Consider the following 25531-nt stretch of genomic DNA (forward strand, 5'->3'; position numbering starts at 1 on the left):
GTACCTTTTTTCCAATTGATTGCTAGAAGACAGCTACCTTAGCTGCGGCTTGGGTCCATGGTATTGCTAAGATTAGAATTTTGTCCATTAATACTCTTTCGGGCAGTTGGGCCACGACCAAAAATAATCCTTAACATTTGAAGCTTCTACTTTTTATTTCGCTTCTTTCCTTCAGCATCTAATATAAAGTGTCGCCTGTAAAATTTTACAATTCCTAGCATATTCTTCTTGAAATCTTCGAATCAATAAGCAGCGAATAGGAACCAGCAAAATGTTTCCACCGTCTCCACTTGAGTCCATCGGTGAGTACTTTCCTCCACCCTTCAGTCTTGATGGTTTCCCTTCTTTATTCAAATCACGGTCTATACAACATACTAATTGGGTCACTATTGCTGTTTAGACTGGAACCGTCTTGGCATAGCAATTCAAGACAGTGGTAAGTGCATCCGATCCAACGCTATTTGATACAAACATTTTAACTGATGGTACCTCGAGTCAACGGTCACGTGGAGTCAACATATAAGGTTTCGACTGGGGAGTGGAGCGCTCCAAAATTTGTTCAAGACCCGTACATACGGGTTCACGGCCTTGCACCTGCTCTTAATTATGGTACGTCACGCACTCTAGTTTTGTTCTGCCCAGTGTGGAAGTCTGTTCTTGCGCCGTCAAAGTTGCTTACTCAAAAATCAGGGCAACAAGCATACGAAGGACTTAAGGCGCACCGCTCGCCTTCAGGAGACATTCTCCTCTTTCGTCCGACGGCCCACGCCAACCGTCTTAGTCACAGCGCAAGCTACGTCTCAATTCCTCCAGTGCCAGCGGAGCATTTCTTGAAATGCGTCAAGCTCGCCGTGGGGAGGAATGCGGAGTGGGTAGCTCCTCACACAACTGAGGCTTTGCTATACATCCGCCCACTCGTTTTCGGAAGCAGTGGTCACCTCGCGCTGACCGCGCCGACCGAATTCACCTTCGCCGTCTACGTGCAGCCCGGAACGACGTACCACGGTGTGCAGCCTCTTCCCGCCGTGGTGATTGAGGAGTTCGACCGCGCAGCACCGCGCGGCACTGGCGGCGCTAAGGTTGGAGGCAATTATGCTCCTGTGATCCGCTGGACCGACAAGGCGCGGAGCGAGGGCTTCGCGGTAACTCTGCATCTGGACGCTCAGACGCGGACGTGCGTTGAAGAATTCTCGACCAGCGGGTTCATCGGGATCAAGAAGGATGGAGAGGCTGTAACAGTCGTGGTGCCGGACAGCAAGAACATCGTCGAGAGCATCACTTCCGACAGCTGCCTGGCGCTGGCGGAGTCTTTCAATTGGAAGGTTGAGCGGCGGGAAATTCCCTGGAGTGAGTGCAAGTCCTTTGGCGAAGTTATTGCTGTGGGAACTGCGGCATCGTTGTTGCCCATCAGATCGCTCTCGAGGCCAGGAACGGGGGAGACGTTTGTTTACGGCGACAAGACCGGCGAGTGCACTCTTAAGCTTGGAACAGCGCTCAGGAACATTATGAAGGGGAAGACAGAGGACCAATTTGGTTGGACATCACAGGTCCGGGAGAGTGATCTGCTGCTGGACAACGTCGCTGCTGAAGTAGCCAATGGCGACACTGCCAATGGTGTCAACGACGAGCTCGAACATGCCAATGGCTCAGAGTAGGTTGACGGGACTGAGAAATCCAACGGCGCTGGTTAGGTTAGAATAGCTGTGTAATTTACATTAAGGTCTCCAATAATTATACACCCCCCAAACGATACACGGCCACCCCATCTCATTGGTTTAACTCATCCTCAGTGTTTTTATCAGTATTCGATACTGATTACACTTATTGAAATATTGAATATTGACATTCAATATTCAACACCAATATAAAATGTTCAATACTGAAAGTTATTGAATATTGAATATTTTTGGAATTGAGGTAGTAGAAATACGGCCTAGAGGCTCGGTAAATGACTCTTAAGTCTCTTAATAATACCTGCTTATTTTAAATTTATTAGGTAACCCCATATAAAGTTAAAATTACTAAATATTAAACCTGGGTTTACAAGTCATCGCACATAGTATCTTTAAATTTTGCACCCCTATACTTTCTCCACCTTTGTAATCAACACCATGCCTTCCTTACCTTTTAGTATTACTAAGTGTTTTTAGGGAGCCGTTGAACAATTACATGGGACCGTATAAAGCTTGGAAGTCTAAATATTAAACGTACGGAGTGCTTACAGAGTTGGTTAAGAAGCCATATTACCGCCGGCGGTAGACTTATAGCTGTGGACGTAGTAGCTGAGACTCTTGAGCGTACACGACTCTTAAGCAATTAAATACAACACCAAGCCAAATCACTACGCTGACGATATTGGCAGTGATCTACTTGGAGCGGGGTCTATTTGGGGCTCCAATATGGATTCGCCTTCGATGTGGATTTGGATTGGGCCTTCTGGTTGGTGGATTGGAGTGGATCTACGGTTGATTTGACTCTTGGAGCTCCAGATCTATACCCAATTCGAACTGCGGCTGAGGAGGAATAGAGCGCTGAGAGGTCAGTGCAAAAGAAGAAGCCAATCGGCAAGTCTCTTAACTCTACCACTGACTCACTGTCTAATAAGTAGTGTATTAGCCATAGAATCTAGGACACCTAGCCATCCTGCCACTGCTGCCGTTGCTTCTGCTGTTGCGGCTCTGCATCTACACTTATTATTGTGGTATTATATTCGACTTTCCTACCTCCGCGATGGAACGATTTCTCTCAGTACGACCTCCACCATTTGACGACGTTATCCTTGCCCCAAAATCAATCAATTCAAAAGCCGACGACAAAGGAGGTGGTTAAATTCAAGCTGTAGGGCAAGAATTACATTCGATGTAATGCCCAGGGCTTCCATTAATATTCAATATCAGTATAAAGCCGTATTGATATTGATATTGAATAGTAATTCAGTATTGAAAAGATATTGAATATTAAATTTTTGTCAAGCCTCCATACAAATATAGGCTGCGAACCGTGCATAATTAAGGCCTTAGCATAAACGTACGCCCAAAACGGACACCTTACATCCATAATAGCCACCTTATATTGTCCTATAGCCTTTATACACCTTATTATACTCTACTGCGTATAGCAGAGTATATATTTCTAATACTCATTATAGCAGAATCCATAAAACTGGCTATTTTATGTACTTTTATATATTCTCTTTCAATATTCAATATCTTTCAGTATTGAACATGTCGTATTGATATTGATATTGAAAGTTCAATATTCAATATTCAATATCAATAAGCAATATTTAATACTGATGGAAGCCCTGGTAACGCCCTAACGAAGAAACCGAAGCATATGAAGTAACGTACGTTACCTATATGGCTTTGGGGTGAGGATCTTTAGCAGCTGTAAGATTCTCTTAGAGGACCGTTGCTCTCGCTTGCAAATGGATATTATTAAGGCCGAGTGCCTCCGCCACTGGTATGGGCCTCCGCGTAAGGGCACGTTTGATAATATAGATGTTGGAGTTACAGAGGGAGAGCCTACATAAATGGTATTACTAAAGGAGGCTTAAAGGCTCAAGTTACCGCGTATAAGGAAGCTATGGAGGAAGTCGCAAAGGCAGCAGCAGAGGCAGCAGCAAATGCAGTAGCAGAGGCACCTCTGGGTGGGCTAGGTGGGCTGGGTGAGCTAGTGGCTATAGAGCCAGATGATGACGAGAGTGAGAGCCACGATGAGGGCGTATATGCTGCCTTTGAGGAGGCGATTGAGGTAGAAGATCAGGAAGCTTCTTGTGTAGAGGCTTTGTGATTTGGGGTTGATTGGTACGTTCTTCCTTCCTTACCTTTTTCCTCATCTTCTGCCAAGACTTACTATTTATAGTATATATTTGATCTGGAGTCATGTTGGAGTCCTGGAGGTCCACCGCCTCCCCGGCGTATGGAGTGGATTTGGGGGTCAAATCCACTCCAGTCCAGTCCAATAAGATCACTGGATATTGGTGGGAGATTGGTCGAATTTTAAAGCTCCGCAGAGCCCAATTTTTATATGCTAAGGCTCTATATATTAGATTCAATAATCAATAATTAATATTCAATATATTTTTAGTATGAGTCAGCGATTTAATATAAATATCAATACGACCTTATATTGATGTTGAATATTGATAAAAACACAGAGTACCTTCCTAGACCTCTACGCGTTATAGATGTATTTTTATAGTAGTAATAGCGCCTATTTAGTGGAGCGCTTCTTTCTTGCCCTAAAGTAATTTAAAGGTAGTAGTCTAAAGGTCTCTACCGCGTAAAATATTCTCTTGGTAACTATAGACTTTAGTATTTTACTTAATATAGATAGTAGAGAGATAGGCCTCTATATCCTTACCCTTATATAGTCTCCTTTATTTGGCTTTTTGGGCGGTATAATCTTAGCATTTCTCTATTAGTTGGGAAGGTTGCCCTTATCTAATAAGGTCTAAAAGAAGAGCAGAACTTTACCTTTTATTACCGGCTATATTTGCCTCTACACTATTGCTAGTAGGCCGTTATCCCCTAGCGCTTTCTATGGCTTTACTATTAATATCTTCCGTTTTACCTCTTCCACTATAAGGCGCGGTATTAGTATTAGCGTTTGTTAAGGCCGTAGGCCCTTATTCTCTATTCCTGCTAGCAGCGGGGGAAAGAACGTAGTTAATAGCTTCGCTACTTACTTATCTTTACCTTCTATAGTAAATCTATTTATTTATACTAATAGTGGTATCTTATTAAACGCTAAGTTGCCGCTTAGGTTAAGGTATTTTGCTACTTGCCAAATATTTACGTTATTAGCTAGGAAGTTATTCTAATATATCCTTTTCTATTTCCGTATTATATTATAGTATTCCTTTAAGGCCTCCTTTTACTCGTTATTTTAGTTTTAATAGTATCTAGCCTACTTAGCATTAGTTCTTTACCTAGTTTCTCTAATAAGTATATACCTAGCGGAGCTTTATAAGGTCTGTTATTTACTACCCTTTTATATATAGTAAAGGTCTAGCTTTTAGAGTTAATATATAGACTACCTCTAGCACTATATTAGCGACTTAGTCAATTAAGGCACGAGCACGGCAAGAGGGACGCGCAAGCCTATATAATTGGTAGTTTATAAATAAAGATCTAAAGCTAGAGAAAGGAAAGGAGACGGAGAATAGCGCCGCTTAACGTTATATACAATCCTCTAGTTATATAATAGCAATTATTTAAAACTATATAAAACTATCTATAACTATCCGCTATAATCCACTAATATCTATTAGCTATAATCTACTAGTTTCCATCAATATTTATTAATTTCTACTAGCGCCGTAATATTACCCCCCCTCTAAAAAAGCCTGCCCTTAGGCTTTATACGTCCGTATTATATCTATAAGGTATTCTTATCTTTATGCTTAATAGGTAGCTTATTATCTTTACTATTCTAGCACTTTATTTACTTGTTAAGGTACTTTAGGGGCTTAGGTTTATTAGGGTAACAGCTATAAAACTTTTAAAGCTTATAGGGACTACCTATAAAGTTCTATATAGGGTACTAAGTGGGGTTTAGGTTGTACCCTTTCTAACTAATACAATATTTTAATATTCCCCTTATAAGCTTATAGGCTAGTATTTCTTTAATTTTCTATTTATCGTTACTATTAACTTAGATTGGTAGAGGAGGTTTATCCTTTTATCTAGGTAATAGGTTATTTACGGCTTTTTATAGTTTATTTAAAGAGAATAGGGTAGACCTTAATTAAATCTGGGAGCTTTACTTTATATAAGTTGCCTATTTTTTTAAGAACCTTATATAGTCCTACTATTTAATAGTTTAGGGCTTCATGAAATCGGCCTCTGCACCTCCACGCGGTGGAGCCCGGGAACCTGGCAGTACTATTGATGTTCCGTTAGGATCGTGTCAATAGACTACCAGAGCAAACGCAGAGACGTCCGTACGGCTGCGCACCGCTGGCGCTGCGACGGGTGATCGCGAAGAAAGAAGTTTCTGTTGGGAGGGTGAGCCCCAACAAGGCCTCAGGAACACGACCAACTTATCTTCACATACGGTCAACCTACTCGAATCACGGCATCTAAATCGGCGTCCTCCTTCTACACAGCATGGTACGCCATGCTGCACGACCCTACACAGTATATACGTACGCCTTGCAGGCTAAAGCCCGCGATAAGCCTCTTCATCCACCTACCTTCCGAAAGCCTCTCGTCTATTGCCTTTTAAGGCCTCTTATCTACCCGCCTTTATTATCACCTAACAGCTTAGACCTGCCGCACGCGGCATATATCCTCCTTTATATTACAAAGGACCTAGGTTAGGGCCCTAGGAAAAGACACCTAGCACCAATTACTATCCCGTTGTTTTGGTTTTAAAAAAAGGTTATATAGGACTAGATATAAATGCATTATATAGGAGGGCAGTGGATTATACTAGAAGGTATAATAATAAGATTAGATTATGCTGTAAGTAGGGAAGCTGTAAGTAGCATATATATATGCATACGGGGCGGAGTAGGGGAAGGGCAGGTATATAATTCCACATAGGCAATAATAGATAGGGAAAGTGGTTCAAAAGGCAGATAGGGTAAGATAGGCATTCGAGACACCTTCCTTAGGGGTCTCTAAGCAGTAACCTGACGGTGTTTTTCCCCCCGTTAATATAGTACGAATGCTATCTAGAAGTATTACCTCTCACGTTTCCCTTAGGGGTTTTTTGTTCACCCAAAAAATGGGTTTTTCTCAGTATGTATATTAAGTTTTTACTATAGGAATTAGTCTGCGTGGACCCATTAGGGGGACCGGGTCGGATGGTAAATTGAATTTATTATTTAATAGTTTAGCTTATAGCTAGGTTGTTCTATTTTTTAGTTCTTTGTTATAACCTAGACCATATCTTATATAGTAAAGTTAGGCTCTTACCTATACTTATTCGCCTACTATTGCATTAATTTCTAGGCCTTTTTTAGATTTATATAGGCTACCATCTAGGCTTCTTTTAAGCGCTTAACGTACTACCGTACTTCCTTATAAGATAGTTTTTTACGTATAGTCTAGGGTTCTTCTAGTCTTTTCTAGTTAAAGCTTATATAGGGTAAGTAACCTATTTCCAGTTAAATAGGGGCAAGTCCTATAGAGTTGTAGGGTAGGGTTGCTTAGGTATAGTTTATTAGAGGTAGTAGTTTAGCCTAGTTATCTTATAAGTAGTTAATAAAGGGCCGAAGTCTCTAATCTAAGTATTAATTTATAATTTCCGTCTAACTATCTATCTAGGGATAGTATGCTATAGAAAGCTTTAGCTTAATACCTAAGATCCGGGTAAACTTATTCTAGAAAGCTAATATAAATTACGGCTTATAATTAAATATAATAGTATCTAGTAGTCTGTAGATTTAGTAGATGTAGTAAATATATAGTTAGGCCGCTTCTTTAGCATTAATATTTTTATAATATAGGATTAAGAACAGGCGCTTACTAAAGTAGTTAACTAGAATTATAACTATATTATATCCGTTACGGTCTATAGGTAGCTTATAGAAGTCTATAGAGATATACTGCTAGGGGCGTTCTAGTATTAGGAGTAGTTTTAATAGTCCTAGAGTTTTATCTTATAAGATTATAAATCTATGGTAGCTATTATAGTTCCGTATATAACGGTTAATATTTATAACTATTCCGGGCTAGTAGTAGCGGTTACTAGTAATCTTACGGGTTATATTTTTTTCTAGGGTAGGCTGTAAAGACCTAGGTATAAGCTTCGGCAATAAGCTAGGTCCGTAAGTTCTATTCCTTAGCTACTACTAGCCGTTTCTAGTGCTTAAGTAGTCCGTTTTTAAGGGACTATAGGCTAGTAATATTCTTTACCTTTTTACGGTACTCCTATAGAGAGGGGGTTATTTAGTTAGCCTATAGTAGTTTATTAGTTTAAAGGGTTAATAGGATATATTTTAGCGCCTAAGGAGCCCGTACTTAGTTCTGCCTATATTTAGGGGTTAAGGTATTTTAATTATAGTAGCGTCTAGGTCCGTAATAAGATCTTTATAGCTATCTGGTTATTTAAGTCTTATTTACGCCTTATAAGAGCGTCTATATAGTTTATAGCGCCTAGTTTATATATAATTAAGAAGTTAAACTAAGATAAAGTATCCGCCTAGCGTACCTACCGGGCTATAGGGGCCTTAGTTAATATAAAGTATTCTAGGGCCTTATAATTTAAAACTACCTTAATTAGCTTAAGGGTCCCCTTTAGCTATATACACTAGTGCTAAAAGCTAGAGATAATAGCTAGCATTTCTTTATTATGGATATAGTAGTTTAGCTTAGTATCTATTATAGTCTTTAAATAGTATATAATAGGGTACTATTCTCTATCCAGTTGCTTTTAGGAAAAAATACTAGCTATTACGCTATCTAAGGTATTAGTTTTTAGTATTAAGGGCCATTTTAGGTTAAAATAGGCAAGTAGGGGAGCCGATACTAGCCGTTTTTAAAGCTTATTAAAGGCCTGCCTATATATAGCATTAATGTAAAAGGGCTGGTCTTTTTTAGTAAGATAGTTAAGAAGCTAGGCAATCCTGCTATAGTTTTAAATAAAGTGTTAGTAAAAGTTACAAACCCCTAAAAATAATTATACCCCCTTTACGGTCCGTAGGGCTGCCTATTAGTTAATTATAGCCGTCTTCTCTAGGTTAGCTTTAATTCTATCTATAATAATAATAAAACCTAGGTACTTTATACGCTTAACACTAAACTTTAACTTCTTAATATTAACCTAAAGGCTAGCCTCGCGGAGCCGTTATAGAACTTTATAAATATACTCCTTATATTTTAGCTTATTTTTAAAGTAGATTATAATATTATCTAAATAGGCCGTATAGAAGTTGTTAAGGTAGTTAAAGAGTATATTCTTTATATTCTGCTAATACGTAGCTAGTCTGTCAGTTAGTCTAAAAGGAAGTACTTTATATTTATATATTCCGTAATAGGTCTAAAATATAATAAGATCCTTAGACCTAGGGTTAATTTTAATTTAGTAAAAGGCTTAGTGGATATTAAGCTTTATAAAGACCTTAGCTCTACTTATTTAGGCTAAAGTCTTATTAAATAGGGGTAATAGATAGCGGTCCTTGCGGGTTATATTATTTAGCTTATAGTAGTTAATATAAAAGTAGAGTCCTCTATTTAGCTTTTTAATAAAAAAAATAGGCGAGGTAAAAGGGGCTTAGCTAGGCTTAATAAGCCCTTACTTAGGTTATTAATAAGATACTACTTTATAGCCTATAATTTAGTAATAAACTGCTTATAAAGGGGGTTAAAGCTAAGGGTATTTTCCTTAACCTACTTAATCTTGATCTTATAGTTATATAGTTAGTAAGGTAGAAGTATATTAAATACTACTTTAAAGAATATATCCTTAAATTTCTGGTGTTAATAGGGTAGCTTTTATTCTACCAATTTCTTATTTATAAGCTCGCTTTCTTATCTACTAAGCTTACCTTCTTTTTCCTTAATTATTTAATTAATTTTATATAAGCTAGTTATAAAGGTAATGGTATTAAGCTAAATTAAGTTTTAGTAAGATCCTATGGCACTAATATAGTAAATATTAACTAGTGGGAGGTTTGCTAGTTTTTTTTATAGATATTTATTAGGTTATATTTTACGGTATAAGGTTTATAGTATTTCTTAGCTTATATTCTATTTTCCGTAAGTTATCTTTTTTATTTATTAGTTTAGTATAGCGTTTAATATTCCTAGCTTTTCTTTATAGCTATATAGGGCCTAAGTCCTTTATAGTTAACTTAGCTAGGTTACTATTAGCTTCCTAGGTCTCTAGTATAAGTAGCGTAGTATAGCTAGCCTAGGGGTAGTATAGTATATATTACGGCACTGGCAGAACTTAGTAGAACTTAGCAGAACTTCGCACCGGCAAGTTGCCACAGATTGCCGCATATTACAATTACGTGACGTAAAGATTTTATAAAATACTAAACGGCGCTGCTCTTTTTCTCCTTTTTTTTCCCTAGCTTTAGATTCTTGTTTATAGATAATCTAATTATACAAGCTTGCGCGTCCCCTTTGCTGTGCCTATACCTTAATTAACTAAGTCGCTAATATTATCTAAAGCTCACTCTACTCTTTTTTCCTAAGAAGGAACTTAAATATATTTACAAGACTATAAATAGGACAAGAATATAGAATAGGACCCTAAGGATATTACTAGGACTATAAAAATAGGACCTAAAAAAAAGAATAAAACCCTAAGGAAAGGACCTATAAGACACGCATAGACTAGAACCCCTAAAGAAATTACCTAGAATTACCTAATACCCCTACTACTATGCCACGAAACACAGCAGCAGGTAAAGCAGCTGTAGGACCCTTAAATACTTTAGATAAAGAAATAATTAATGTTTTAACCCCCTAGGCGGAGCTTGCGGCTACTAATACTAAAATTAAATAACTGCGAGAGCTGCTTAAAGCTAGAAATACCCCTATATCTAATAATAAGTTATTATTAGATAACTAAAGACTTGCTATAGTCCTTTAGGCCCTATCTTAGCGCCTTAGTAAATCTACTAAGGCCTATATAGCACCGAAGCTATTAGTAAAGGTTATAGATCCCCTATTACTTATAGACGGAACCAACCCTATATTTAATAATTAGAAGCTTTAATTATAGGATAAGCTTAAAGTTAATATAGACTACTTCCCTAGCGCCCGAGCTAGAATAGCCTATATCTTTAGCCGTACTAGCGGAGATACCTAAACGTATTTACGCCTATAATATACTAAAGACTTAATAGACCCCTTTATCTCTAAAGAAGAAATAATTAAATACTTGTCTTCTATTTATAAAGACCCTTTTAAAGTATAAAACGCCCACCTTAGCTATAAAAGCCTAAACATAAAAATAACGGAAACCTTTTCGGCCTTTTAAACCCGCTTTCTACACCTAGCTAAATAGGCCTAGATCCCCTAGGAAGACCTACTACTAGACCTCTTTAATAAGCTTACCCTAGACCTATAGCGGGCTATATTACTAGCTTATACTACAGTATAGACATTAAAGGAACTTATGGATTATTACCTAGCTATTAACTAAGGCCTCTATTAAATTAAGGTATACGCTAATTAGCTAAAAACTAAAAACCTTATAAACCAGGCCGTAAGTACTATAAGTATAGCCCGTAGTGCCTTAGTATAATTGGCAACCCCTATAGTTAACCTAGCGGCTAGCCGCGCAGCTACCCCTACTGCGGGCCTAGTGTACACCTAGTCTATATATAGCGACCCCCATATATAGGCCCTTAGCGATTAAGAAGCTTACTTCTTATACGGTTAAATAGGCCACCCTATAAGGAACTGCTTAATAAAGGTAAAGATAAATAAGGTCCTGTTAATTTAGGAGGATAATATAAAGCCGGAAAAAGAGGAACCTTAGAGGAAGACTCCTCTCTAAGGTTAAAAGGAATTAATATATTATATATTAATCTAGGTCGGCTAATTAGTAGAAGAAGCTGCACTATCTCTTATACTTTATTTCGTAATAGATATTAAGTTTTAACCTTTACTTTAGCTAACTTAGAAGTAAATACCTTTACCTTAATTAATATAAAGTGCGCTATAAAACTAGCTAACTTTTTAAATATACCCCTTAAAGAACTGCCTAAACTAATCCCTATTTATGGTTATAACGGATAAATAAGGCTACCTATTATAACTATCTTGCAGATCTACCTCCGCGTTAACGGATAAAGGCAGTATAATATCCCCTTTCTTATTATAGACCTTAGAAGCTATAATATAATCTTAAGAAGAAAATGGCTAGCTTATTTAGGCTTATAGCTTAATATATAGAATAGGCAGCTTATCTGGCCCAAAACTATACCCCTAACGCCTTCCTTTATAAAAGAGATTAGTATTATAATAGAAAACCTTATACGGCCGTAGATAGACACTGTTTACTAGGCCAATATAACGCGTAGGGACTAGGCTTTTAAGAAGGATATACAGCTTAATCTATAACGGATTTGTATATTACGCCGCCCCTAGACTACCTATATTACACCACTCGCATTAGAGACTTAGGAAGTTAATAATAGCCTAGCTAAGTCCCTAATAGAAAACCTAGGTCCTATATAGCTATAAAGGAAGGCTAGGGATATTAGATAATATACTAAACTAATAAACTAAAAGGATAACTTATGGAAAATAGAACGTAAGCTAAGGAAGATTATAAACCCTATACTGCAAAATACGGCCTAATAAATATCCGTAAAGAAATCTACGGACCTTCCACTAGTTAATATCTACTATATTAGCGCTATAGGATTCTACTAGAACCTAGTTCAGCTTAATACTATTACCTTTATAACTAGCTTATATAAAATTAATTAAATAATTAAAGAGAAAGAAGCCTTAGCCTAAGAGAAAGGCGAGCTTATAGATAAGGAGCTAGTAGAACAGAAACTACCCTATTAATATTAGAAATTTAAAGATACCTTCTTTAAAGTAGCGTCTAATATACTCCCGCCTTACTAACTGTATAACTATAAGATTAAAATTAAACCGGATAAGGTAGTTACCCTTAGCTATAGCCCCCTCTAATAGTAATTTACTACCAAATTATAGGCTATAAAGTAGTATTTTATTAATAACCTAGATAAGGGCTTTATTAAGCCTAGTTAAGCCCCTTTTAACTTACCTATTTTCTTTACTAAAAAGCTAAATAGAGGACTTCGTTTCTGTATTAACTACTATAAGCTTAATAATTTAACCCTTAAAGACTACTACCCACTACCTTTACTTAATAAGACTTTAGCCTAAATAAGTAGAGCTAAGATCTTTACGAAGCTTAATATCCGCTAGGCTTTTTACTAAATTAGGATAGACCCTAAATTAGAAAACCTTACTATATTTCGGACCTGTTACGGAATATATAAATATAAAATACTACCTTTTAGACTAACTAACGGACCGGCTATATACTAATAATATATAAATAATATACTATTTAACTACCTTAATAACTTCTATATAGTATACCTAGATAATATTATAATCTACTCTAAAAATAAACTAAAATATAAAGAGTATATCTATAAAGTCCTATAACGGCTTTAGGAAGCTAGCCTCTAAGCTAATATTAAAAAGTTAGAATTTAGTATTAAGTATATAAAGTACTTAGGGTTTATTATTAGTATAAACGGGATTAAGGTAGACTTAGAAAAGACAGCTATAATTAACTAATAGGTACCCCTAAGGACCGTAAAGGGGGTATAGTTATTCTTAGGGTTCTGTAACTTCTATTAACGCTTTATTAAGAACTATAGTAGGATTACCTAGCTACTAAGCCTACTTACCTACAAGGACCGGCCCTTTTACTTTAACACTGTATATAGGCAGGCCTTTAATAAGCTTAAGAAATAACTAGTCTCTACTCCCTTACTCGCCCACTTTAACCTAAAACGGCCCTTAATGCTAGAAACCAATGCCTTAGATAGTATTATAGCTAGCGTTTACTCCTAAAAGTAGATAGACGGAGAATGGCACCCTATTACTTACTATTTAAAGATTATAGTAGATGCTAAGCTAAACTACCTAATTTACGACAAAGAAATGCTAGCTATTATCTCTAGCTTTTAGCACTAGCAAGCCTAACTAGAAGGCACCCCTAAGTCTATCTAGGTAGTTTTTAATTATAAGGCCTTAGAATATTTTATAATAATAAAGGCCCTTANNGCCNNATAGGCGCGCTAGGCGGANACCNTATCTTANTTTAACTTCCTAATTATATATAGGCTAGGCGCTACTAACCGTACAAACGCTTTTATAAGGCGTAAATAGAATATAAATAACTAGATAGCTATAAAGATCTTATTATAGACCTAAGCGCTACTATAACTATAGCACCTTAACTCCTAAATACGGGTAAAACTAAATATAGACTCTTTAGATGCTGAGATATGCCCTATTTGTTACGGCACTGGCAGAACTTAGCAGAACTTGGCAGAACTTCACACCGGCAGATTGCCACAGATTGCCACAGATTGCCGCATATTGCGATCACGTGACGCGAAGATCTTATAAAACACCGAACGGCGCTGCTCTTCTTCTCCTTTCCTTTCCCTAGCTTTAGATTCTCGTTTATAGACAATCCAATCGTACAGGCTTGCGCGACCCTTTTGCCGTGCTTATGTCTCGATTAACTAAGTTGCTAACACTATTAACTCTATGGAACTAAACCTTATTAATAAACTACTATAGGTAAACTGTATAGCCCCTTCTCTATAGGAGTACCGTAAAAAGGTAAAGAATGTTTCTAGCCTATAGTCCCTTAAAAGTGGACTACTTAAGCACCGTAAATAGCTAGTGGTAGTAAAGAAATAGAACTTACGGACTTAGCTTATTGCTAAAGCATATACCTAGGTCTTCACGGCCTACTCTAGAAAAAATAAAACCTATAGGATTATTAGTAACCGCTATTACTAGCCTAAAATAATTATAAATATTAACCGCTATATACGGAACTATAATAACTACTATAGGTTTATAATTCTACAAGATAAAACCCTAGGACTATTAAAACCCCTTCTAATACCTAACCGCCCCTAGTAATATATCTTTATAGACTTTTATAAGCTACCTCTAGACTGTAACGGATATAATATAGTTATAATCCTAGTTAACCACTTTAGTAAGCGCCTGTTTTTAATTCCCTATTATAAAAATATTAATGCTAAAGAGGTAGCCTAACTATATATTTATTATATCTACTAAATTTACGGACTACTAGATACTATTATATCTAACTATAGGCTGTAGTTTATATTAGCCTTTTAGAATAAGTTTACCTAAATCCTAGGCATTAAGCTAAAGCTTTTTATAGCATATTACCCCTAGATAGACGGTTAAACGGAGATTATAAATTAATACTTAGACTAGAGACTCTGGCCTTTCATTAACTACTTCTAGAATAACTAGGCTAAACTATTACCCTTAATAGACTACGCCCAAGCGACCCTACCCCATAACTTTACCGGATTTGCCCCTATTTAACTAAAAATAGGTTACCTACCCCGTATAAGCTTTGACTAGGAAAGACTAAAAGGGCCCTAAACTATACGCAAAAAACTATCTTATAAGGAAGCCTAGTAGTACGCTAAGCGCTTAGAGGAAGCCTAGAAAGTAGCCCGTATAAACCTAAAAAAGGCCTAAAAATTAATAAAATAGTAGGCGAATAAGTATAGGCGCAAGCCTGACTTTACTATAGGCGATATAGTTTAGGTTATAATAAAGAACTAAAAGATAGAACGGCCTAGCTATAAGCTAGACTATAAGATAGTAGGACTATATAAGATTTTTAATAAAGTAGGCAACTTGTATAAGGTTAAGCTCCTAAACTTAATTAAAGTTCACCCTATCTTCTTATTAGATAAGCTATAAAAAGCTATAAATAACCTACTGCCTAGATAAAAGAATAAACCTCCCCTACTAATTTAAGTTAATGGCAATAATAAATAGGAAATTAAAGAAATATTAAAATATTATGTTAATTAGAAAGGATATAACCTAGACCCCACTTAGTACCCTATATAGAACTTTATAGGTAGTCCCTATAAGCTTTAAAAGTTTTATAGCCGTTACCCTAATAAACCCAAACTACTAAAGTACTTAGATAAGTAGATAAAATACTAGTATAATAAAGATAATAAGCTACTAGAAGAATATAAGGATAAAAACGCCTTAGAAATTTCTTAGTTATATAAGGTGTTAAGATATTTAGAAACTTTAACCAGCAGTTAAAGTTATCTAATTAGTTAGATTCTCTTACTAAGACTTTTAGCAACAAAGCCTAAGGGCAGACTTTTTTAAAGGGGGGGGTAATGTTATAGCACTGGTAGAACTTGGCAGAACTTAGTAGAACTTCGCACCGGCAAGTTACTATAGATTGCCGCATATTGCAATCACGTGACGTAAAGATCTTATAAAACACCAAACGGCGCTACTCTTTTTCTCCTTTCCTTTCCCTAGCTTTAGATTCTCGTTTATAGACAATCCAATTATATAGGCTTACGCGTCCCCTTTGCCGTGCCTATGCCTTAATTGACTAAGTCGCTAATAGTATACGGATCCGTTACGGGTTAAGCTATATATCTTTTTTAAAGGCCTAGTCTATATATATAGCATCTACCTAGTAAATAGTATTAATCTAGGGCCGTATAAGGTTTTCTATTATAATACTAATTTCTTTTATAGAAAAAGGGGTTAGGGGTAGAGTTTTAGGCTAGATAAGCCGCCTACTTTATATATTAAGCTATAAGCCTAAATAGGCTAGCTATTTTCTTTTTAAGATTATATTATAGCTTCCTAAGTCCGTAATAAGAAAAGGGATATTATATTACCTTTGTCCGTTAAAACGAAGGTAAATCTATAAAATAGTTATAATAGGTAGCCTTATTTGCCTATTATACCTATAAATAGAAATTAGTTTAAGTAGTTCTTTAATAGGTATATTTAAAAAGTTAGCTAGCTTTATAGTATATTAGGTATTTATTAAGATAAAGGCATTTACTTTAGAGTTAGCTAAAGTAAAGGTTAAAATTTAATATTTATTACAGAATAAAGTATAAGGGATAGTGCAGCTTCTTTTACTAACTAGCTAACCTAGATTAATATATAATATATTAATCCCTTTTAACCCTAAAGAGGAGTCTTCCTCTAAGGTTCCTCTTTTTCTAACTTTATACTATTTTCCTAGATTAATAAGACCTTATTTACTTTTATATTTATTAAGTAATCCTTTATATAGTAACCTTTCTAACTATAAGTAAAGTAAGCTCCTTAATTACTAAGGGCCTATATATAGGGGTTACTATATATAGGCCGAGCATTTACTAAACCTATAGTAAAACTAGCTATATAGCTAGTTACTAAATTAGTAGTAGGCTATATAGGTAGTACTATAGGGGTTACTAATTATATTAGGATATTATAGGCCATTCTTATATTGCTTATAGTCTAATTTAAAAGGGTTCTAGCCTTATACTATTTAGCGCGTACCTTAATTTAGTAAAGGCCTTAGTTAACAGCTAAGTACTAGTTTATAAGTTCCTTTAGCGTCTATATAGTAATAAAAACTAATAGTACGGCTCGCTATAGGTGTTACGGGACTTACACGTTCTCACATCTTTGCGCGTTTTAACGTTTTTAACCCATACTTACGTTCGTCCCAAAACACCTACGCACGTTCCCCTACAACCCCTATTTATACCTATACCTAACCTATTCTATTCTATTCTATATCTAAATATCTTTATATTAACTATGCATAGTTACGTATATATAGCCTTCTTTAATTACTATCCCGTTTAGTATATTATATTCTAGCTCGTGCCTACTTCCATAACAATAGGTTTAAAGTAAGTTTATTAAATAGGTCTAGTATTAGATCTTCCTAAGGAATTTAAGCCTAGCTAGCTAGGTATAAAAAGTGGGTCTAAAAAGCTAAGAAGGTCTCTATTATTTTTATATTTAGGCTTTTATAATTAAGTTAAGCGTTTTATACTTTAAAGGGGTCCTTATAAATAAAAGATAGGTAAATAATTATCTCTTCTTTAGAGAGAAAGGGATCTACTAAGCCCTATATATATTGCAGATATAGGTATATCTATATATTCCTACTAGTACGGCTAAAGACATAGGCCATTTTAGCCTAAGTAGTAGGGAAATAGTCTATATTAACTTTAAGCTTATTCTATAATTAAAGCTTCTAATTATTAAATATAGGGTTAGTTCTATTTATATCAATATTACTTAAGTGCACTTAATTGGCCTATTAACTATTAATTTGTTTATTGTCTAATAGGTAAAGAAAGTAGAGGATTATAAGGATTGCAGTGCCTAAGTAGGGGGCTGATAAGTTACCATAAGGATGACTAATTAGACACGTGACCACGTAACCTTTATCCATATATTCCTGTCTATATATTCCGACAATTTATAAGTAATAGGGGGTCCGCAACCTTTACGGACTATAATAATACTAATATTATACATTAGGCTAGGGTTTTAAGGACCGTAGTAAGTCTCTAGGTATTTAATAACTCTTTACTAGGTATAGGGGGTTCTCTAGCTTTAAGTAGCTCTTAAAGTTATTTAATTTTAGTATTAGCTGCTATAAGCTCTACCTAAAAGTTTAAGTTAGTTGCTATTTTACTATTGGAGGTATTTAAGGGTCCTGCAGCTACTTTACCGGCCGCTATAGTTTTTAGTATAGTAGTATAGTTATTAGAGTAACTTCTAGTAGAATTCTATAGGGGTTTTAATCTATACGTATTCTATAGGTCTTATTATTCTTTTCTATTCTTTAAGTTTTAGTAATAGTTATTAGGTCTACTTCTATATTCTATTTTTACTTATAGTTCTATAAATATATTTAAGTTCCTTCTTAAAGAGAAGAGTAAATAAGCTTTAGATAATATTAGTAACTTAATTAATTAAGGCATAAGTATAGTAAGAGGGATGCGCAAGTCTATATAATTAGTGGTTTATAAATAAGGATCTAAAGCTAGAGAAAGGAAAGGAGATAGAGGATGGCGCCGCTTAACGTTATATACAATCCTCTAGTTACGTAACGGCAATTGTCTAAAACTATATGAAACTGTCTGCGACTGTCCGCTATAATCCACCGATATCCACCAGCCACAATCCACTAGTTTCTACCGATATCCATTAGTTTCCACTAGCGCCGTAACACACTATATCTATAAGCTGGTCTATTTACTACTATACTTTACTAAATATATTAAGCTAACAAATAAATCTGATCTATCTTATTATTGCTATCCTAATTATCATAAAACTAAGGATATCTCGAGGAGTATTCGTGTTGTGGTCTTGGCTTGGTTCATGCCATATCGGGCAAAATATTTACAAAGAACAATAATCGACGATCAGACAAGTCCCTCAAACCCTGCACAACATGTCTCCAACCTCCTGCCAGCCTTCATTTCCCACACAGGGGTGGCACCAGAATACGTCGGTCGGATCGTACGCCTTCTTGATAGCAGCCAGCTTGGGATAGTTCGTGCCCCAGAACGCTTGCTGAAAGTCAGGTTCATCCTGATTGGCCTTTACATGATTAGACCCCACACTATCAAAAGCAGCAAGTATACATACCTCGTTGAGATATGATCCCGAGTTTGGGAGCAAGTCTCTCAGATACGTAACCCTCTGCTCCATAGCTGCCACCGCCGATGCCTTTGCTGTTGCATTGTTTGCTGCCCAAACTGCACCGGTAACTATTCTCTTGTTAGCCAAACTTTTTCTTCGCCTTGGTATTCTCCCTGTTGGATACACTTACCGAAATGCACCACAGTTTTCCTCCACGCGGGATTAACGGCGTCACTCCCACCCCTGGGAACAGCATCCCATATCCCCTTACCGCCGAGCAATAAGGGCCCACAGCCAAACTGGCTACAGAAACTCTTAACAGTGCGTGTCAAGGCAGTAAGATTCCCAGTCAAGGTCGGCGCATCCAGCAGTCTAGACCCAAGCCTGAAGTTGTATCCCGGGGGGGCGGAATAAGCGGTTGCGAGGAAATGTGAGTAGAATGTTGGATATGAGGATGTGGTATAGTTGAGGCTGGCTGCCGGCCAGGTGCTCCGTATGTGTGAGATGATGGGCTGCATGGCTGCTGACAAGTAGGGGACGACCTGCGGGGAGATACTGCGGAAGTCGGCTGTGAAATATATTGTTGTGGCGTTTCCAGAGGAACTGGTTCCAATTTCTGGGTAAGCGGTGATAGTCTTGTTGCTCAGATAAGGATATTGGGTTAGGATGTATGCTATCATGTCCCAGATGTCATCTGTGGCGGATGACATCGTGAGTTGGAGGGACAGGAGAGAGACAGGAGGTGTGGGATATGTTTTGAGCGTTACGTTGGTCATGATGCCAAATGTGCCGCCTCCGCCTCCTCGGAAAGCATAGAAGAGGTCCGTATTTTGGCATTCGTTGACTGTGAGCATCGAACCTGACGGGGTGATGACAGAGAGTTCGAGTATATTGTCGGCTGCTATGCCATAGGCCGAACTTAGAGGAGAGTGACCGCCACCAGTCAGATAGCCACCGATTCCGACGGTAGCTTCCAGACCCCCTACAATAGTCGAGTTATATGAGTCTGTCGCAGCGTAGAGATCGAGTAGGTTGTGGCCCGCTGCTGCGGTGACGGCTGTGGTTGGAATGCTGTAGTTGCAGCCTTGAGGCTGGAAAGTGCCGTGAAAGTTGATACCTCTCATGTTGTGGGTCCAGATTGAGAGAGAATTTGGACTGGCTGATCTAGAAGAGGGTCAGATTTGAGCCAATGGCTGACAGGCCTCGGAAACACTCACCTTCCCAAATAATCATGTCCTGTGGCCTTTACAATCAAGCGTATATTGTTCGCTGCTGCAAAATTGACCCCCATAGCAACATGCTCAGGAGTGGTAGCGTTCACAACGTATACTGGATATCCCATTGAACTGCAGGGTTGTGCTGGATCAGGAAGACAAGTATCGTTGTTGGTATTGTCCCAATCGGTGCTGACCGGATTATCTGCGTGAAAAGTGTAGTTTGACCACTGCTGTGCAATTACAGCGCAAGTTGCATTATTGTATGTGGGCTGATCAGAATGGCATACAGCACCAGGAGGAGTGGGCTTGATCAATTGACCCCCTAGAGTCTGGTTCAGGGCGTCCCAGTCCGCACTTGATGGCCAGCCTGCAGATCCAGGTATAACCTTACACTCCGCGTTGACAGAGGTGAAGGAGATGGCTCCCAGGATGAGAAACTTGAAAAGGGACAACATAACTTTGCTAGGCTTGGTCCGCTTGGAGAATTACAGGTGGAAGAAAGAACTGAAGGAAGAAATGGTGTTGATCCTTAATCGGCGTAGCAGGTACGGCTGTAGTACTTTTATACGGGGCCAAATAATCTGCAGTGGGGCTCATGTAGAAGGGTTCACCTAGCAATGTCATTCCCCTACCAACGCCGCAGACATGGGGTACTGCCCCTGTTTATTAAATACCCCCGTCCTGTTACTATCCAGGATGCCACAAGTTCAAGCCCCTCCTGTGGCATACAAGCCTGAGTCCGGCGTTGGGGAGCGACGTTGCTAGGTGAACCCTTCTATATACCTGGCACTAATACGAACCAATACGAACCGATAAAATATCGGTTATCGAAATATATCGGCAATATAATATTGCCAATATTGGTAAAAAATAAAAATAATTAGCTTTACGCAGCTTTATATTATAATAGAGCTTTACTACTTTATAAAAAAGCCTTTTTATTAGGTAAAATATAGATAGGGAGTTTAATTAATAAAACAATAGGGTATATTATAAGAATAGACGAATTCTTAAGGAAAAGGAGGTATCCGGCTATGAGGGCACGTACAGCGCACGTGCCCTATATGCGAGTCGCTAGCCGAGTCGCCGAGGTTTTAGGCCTCTTTAGGGGGCCTTTAGCGGGTCTAGGGGTATTTTATCTCATGAATCAGACGCTCCGCAAAAGATTTGTTCCGTGACACGGGATAGCGCATAGACCCTCCTGCTAACTTTTGGACCAATTAGAACAGCGCACTAATTCCAGCCCCCTGCGCACCCCTATCACCTAACAAAATCCTCTGCGGAGCGTCTGAGAGCTTATGGGCGTTGCTTTGGTGAGATTTGAATATTTTAAAAATTAAATTTTGTGTATTTTTACGAGCGACGTCCTTACTATAAGAGTTATTATATATTTTATTGATGCAATAGATTCTTTAGGTAATCATATCTATATATTTATAAATTATAACCCCCTACTAAGAATACTAGGGGGCGAGATACATCGTCGCGGAACGTAAGTTAATTTTCAATTTGAATGTTTAACTAAAACCAACCGACTACCTATATCTAACTTCTTATAAAATAGAGCTATAATATCGCTATAACGTAGAGGCGATAGAGAGGATAAAGAGCTTTTACCTCGTAGTATTTTAGAGATAATTAGACCTAGAGAAGTATGTAAGGCATAGCAGTGAGGCAAGATTGCGATGAGAAAATGCGACCGATAAAATGCGACTGATAAAATGCGACCAACAAAATGCGACTGACGCAACCAACTATAATATAGCTACGACGTTGTTATTTAATGCAATAGATAGAGAAATTAAAGAGCTCCTACCTTATAGTATTTTTATAATAACTAGACGTTATAAAAGTGTTAAGATACGCGTTGTGGTGGAAGAGTTATCGCCTAATAAAAAACATTGAGTTCTCATATAAAGGGCGCCCATAAGCTCTCAGACCCTCGGGGAGAAATTCCTCTTGGTGTAATATAATTGGTCCAGGAGTCCACAGGACTAGGGTAGGGTCCACAAGCGTAGCGCTAGTCCTTCCACATCGTAGCGCAATTTCTCCCCGGGGGTCTGATTTATGAGATAAGGGGTATTGGCTCTGGGAGGAATCCTTGTAAAGGTTAGCAGGGGAGCTAGAACGGATTCCCTGCCCAACGTTATTACTATCTTGATAGGCTGGAAGAGGTAGCTGTATTTAAGGCAGCAGGCATTAGCAAAACTTTTATATATAGATGACGGGGAAACTGTAACCGATTCTAAAGGGGTGTATGCTCCGGCTTACTTAGCGGCATACTTAGGGCTTAGCTTAGGTTAGAGTAGCGACTGCCTAAGTCTAAAGACAGAAATGGACTTTAGTAAGGTCAGTTTTGTGGCAGACTTTAGCGGTTAAGGGCGTGCTGTAAGGGATCTTTTGGCCCCTTACTGGCTGCATCGCCTAGGAGCTCTTAGGGGTAGCCAAGGCCTAGCCGAAGGCTAGGCTTGGCACCTCCTTATAAGCTCCTCGGGCTTGTAGCCCTTCCCTTATTGGTTCGTCTCTCTCTGTACTCAGGCTATTGCCTACCCTTATTACCATATTGTCCCATCGACTCTCCTTGTGACTTATGCTCGGCTTGCCTGCTCCCTACCGTACACCCTGGCAATATGCCTTACATCCGAACCGATCCTATACCCTTCCGGGTGGTAGCCTGCAGCAAGCCGAGGGCTTCGCCCTCGAGCAATTTTACGATCCTCCATTTTTACCTAGGACGATCGCGTTCACTGCGACACAGCAGGTACACCAGCAGACGACTGGCAGATCGCATCCGCATAACGGTGTTGGAATACGGATCAGGTCCTCTACCTACCTAGGACGATCGCGTATGCTGCAGAGCAGCTACATCAGCAGACGTCTGGCAGATCGCATCCGCATATTATGGTGGTAGATACGGATCAGGAGACAAGGGAGACGGTAGCTACCTGGCCAAGGGTCGGGGCTATCCGGATCGTACGCGATCACCTTGGCGATTGGTATACAGTAAAAACTGGTTAGTACGATATCTGATTACAACGATATACTCTATATTACGATATACACCCCTTAATCAAAGTGTTTTTGGTGTAATATTACGATATTCTGACTTTTGATGATATCGTTAAGTCTCCCCCACCAAAATCGGTATAACCAGTAGAGATTTTGTATGGGAGGGAGCCTAATTTAGCCGGTAAGGTGGACGCCTTAAGCCTTTTTAAGTATGGGGCCCCACCTTTTATTGCTTATTAACCCAACACGTGACTCTTTATATAACAATACCATTGTTATAACGATGCGCTCGGCCGTACAACCCGTATCGTACTAACCAGTTTTTACTGTACCTGCATACGATCGGCAGTGCAGCGGTGCAGCTCTGCCCCGACGGCGACCCGAAGGCGATTCGATTGCTATCCGAAAGCTTTCTGGCAGGAGTTAAGGGGGATCCTACGCGATCAAGCTTGCAAATACTTAATAGGCTAACCACGGTTTACTTGCGACAGAGGTCCCACCAACAGAGATTGGAAGGTTAAACGTCCTTAAAGAGATGCAGCTACCCTGGAGGCTATCCGATTGCTATTTAATGGCCATCCGAAGAACCGACTATGCGCTTTCAGATCAAATGCAATTAGGGCTACGGCCCAACCCGGAAAGTTTCCGGCTGTCAGCCATAGAGCTGCCGAGACTTAATCGTACGCGATTGTCTCTTCTAAAGTTACAAGCTTAGCTTAAGAGATCCTATTGCGGTTAAATGCTATCCTTAAGCTATAGCTACAGCTTTAAGAGCTACAGCTCGTCTAAGAGCTACGGCTCGTCTTAGGGCTACGGCCCGACCCGGAGACTCTCCGGCTGTCAGCCTGAGGGCTGCCGAGACTAAACCGTGGGCGGTTGTCTCTTAGAGCTACGGCTCGTCCAAGCAGTGTGGTTTTCGATCATGCGATAAGCGAGTATAAAATATCCTTTATCCAATAGAAAATGCATAAAATATCGCAATTGATAAGGATAAAGTGCCCTGTGCGGAGCTTTTCTACCCCAACCAGGCAGACGGTTATTAGTAAAGTTTAGTAGATATTACGGATATTACAGATACTGCGGATACTGCAGATATTACGGATATTGCAGATATTGCGGATATTGCGGATATTGCGGATATTATAGTAGGAATAGGTAAACATATAAGGTATTATAGGGCCTCCCCCCTAACTATATAATAGCTAAATACTTAAAGAAAAATCCTCTATTTCTCTTGTAATTATTCTCTAATGCTAATTCTTTAAACACTCTGTTTTCTTAAGAGTTTTAGGATCTATCTATATTCTGTCCTATAATACCATACAACGTCCTCCTAAAAAGACTCTCTCTGGGTTATCGCTTATTGCTAGAATTAAGAGAATTTTAATTGCCATAAGCGAGAGCCGTGGCCAGCGCTTTCGTTGCTATTCTTAAGACCACTACTAAAGCGCTATTATTAAAAATTTATACGGTGTCTTAAAGATAAAGTCCTTATACTCGTCCTAACTTTTTAGTCGAAATATTATACTATTAAGATCCTCGGCGATCTTATTAAACTTATTAAGGTCTTAAGCTAGGGCTAGCTTTTTATATAACGACATATTTTTAGGCATAAAACTCCTATTCTAATATCTCACCCAAAGCTCTTTAACACTGTTAAGTATAGGCTTACGCCACTCCTTCTTCTAAACCTGCTTAATATATCTTATATAATGGGCTAGATAAAGAATAAGCGCAGCGGCGTAAAGGGGTAAGTTATCCGTTTTATAGTAATACCTATTAAAGGTATTCTAGGCATTTTTAATGCGTTTGGAGAACTCCTTATTAGATATATACTCCTTTTATTATATATTAGCTAGGAAATAGAGAAGTAAGATAGACTAACCTAGGATTTATTAAGGTGCTTAATTATAACGTCTATTATAAAGAGTATATTCTTAAGCGTTACTTTATATCCCTAGCATTTTAGAGTTACCTAATAGAATTTTTAAAGAATTTTTTTTATTATACAAAGAGCCTCCTAGTCCTTTAGACTAAGATAGTCCTTTTTAAGTATATTAAGGTTACGCTTAGTATATATATTAAGGGTAAACTCTTTTTAAATTGCTATACTAAGTATAAGAT

At 38.1% G+C, this 25531-nt stretch overlaps 4 protein-coding genes across 4 annotated transcripts; 3 read left to right on the top strand and 1 right to left on the bottom strand.

Annotated features, from left to right (window-relative positions):
- Nucleotides 1–13: 13 nt before the first annotated feature.
- Nucleotides 14–1655, top strand: K441DRAFT_603024 (branched-chain amino acid aminotransferase II; the record flags this gene model as incomplete). Its single annotated transcript, XM_067645288.1, has 4 exons — nucleotides 14–302; nucleotides 401–436; nucleotides 496–609; nucleotides 691–1655. The coding sequence occupies exons 1-4, from the start codon at nucleotides 272–274 to the stop codon at nucleotides 1653–1655; spliced, it is 1146 nt and encodes a 381-aa protein (XP_067508402.1). The 5' UTR covers nucleotides 14–271.
- Nucleotides 1656–3549: 1894 nt separating this feature from the next.
- On the top strand, nucleotides 3550–3935 carry K441DRAFT_653259 (uncharacterized protein; the record flags this gene model as incomplete). The annotated part of the gene is made up of 2 exons (XM_067647514.1): nucleotides 3550–3792; nucleotides 3865–3935. A coding segment is annotated over one exon (243 nt), but the record flags the coding sequence as incomplete, so codon positions are not given.
- Nucleotides 3936–18831: 14896 nt separating this feature from the next.
- K441DRAFT_703016 (FAD-binding domain-containing protein) lies at nucleotides 18832–20853 on the bottom strand (the record flags this gene model as incomplete). The annotated part of the gene is made up of 4 exons (XM_067653443.1): nucleotides 18832–19139; nucleotides 19188–19309; nucleotides 19372–20345; nucleotides 20399–20853. 4 exons carry the CDS (start codon nucleotides 20851–20853, stop codon nucleotides 18975–18977), a joined length of 1716 nt encoding a protein of 571 aa, XP_067508404.1. The 3' UTR covers nucleotides 18832–18974.
- A 2150-nt stretch (nucleotides 20854–23003) lies between these two features.
- On the top strand, nucleotides 23004–23999 carry K441DRAFT_653261 (uncharacterized protein; the record flags this gene model as incomplete). Its single annotated transcript, XM_067647515.1, has 2 exons — nucleotides 23004–23408; nucleotides 23748–23999. Coding segments are annotated over 2 exons (183 nt in total), but the record flags the coding sequence as incomplete, so codon positions are not given.
- Between the last annotated feature and the right edge of the window lie 1532 nt (nucleotides 24000–25531).

The sequence above is a fragment of the Cenococcum geophilum genome (genome assembly GCF_001692895.1).
Source record: "Cenococcum geophilum 1.58 unplaced genomic scaffold K441scaffold_5, whole genome shotgun sequence".
NCBI lineage: Eukaryota > Fungi > Ascomycota > Dothideomycetes > Gloniales > Gloniaceae > Cenococcum > Cenococcum geophilum.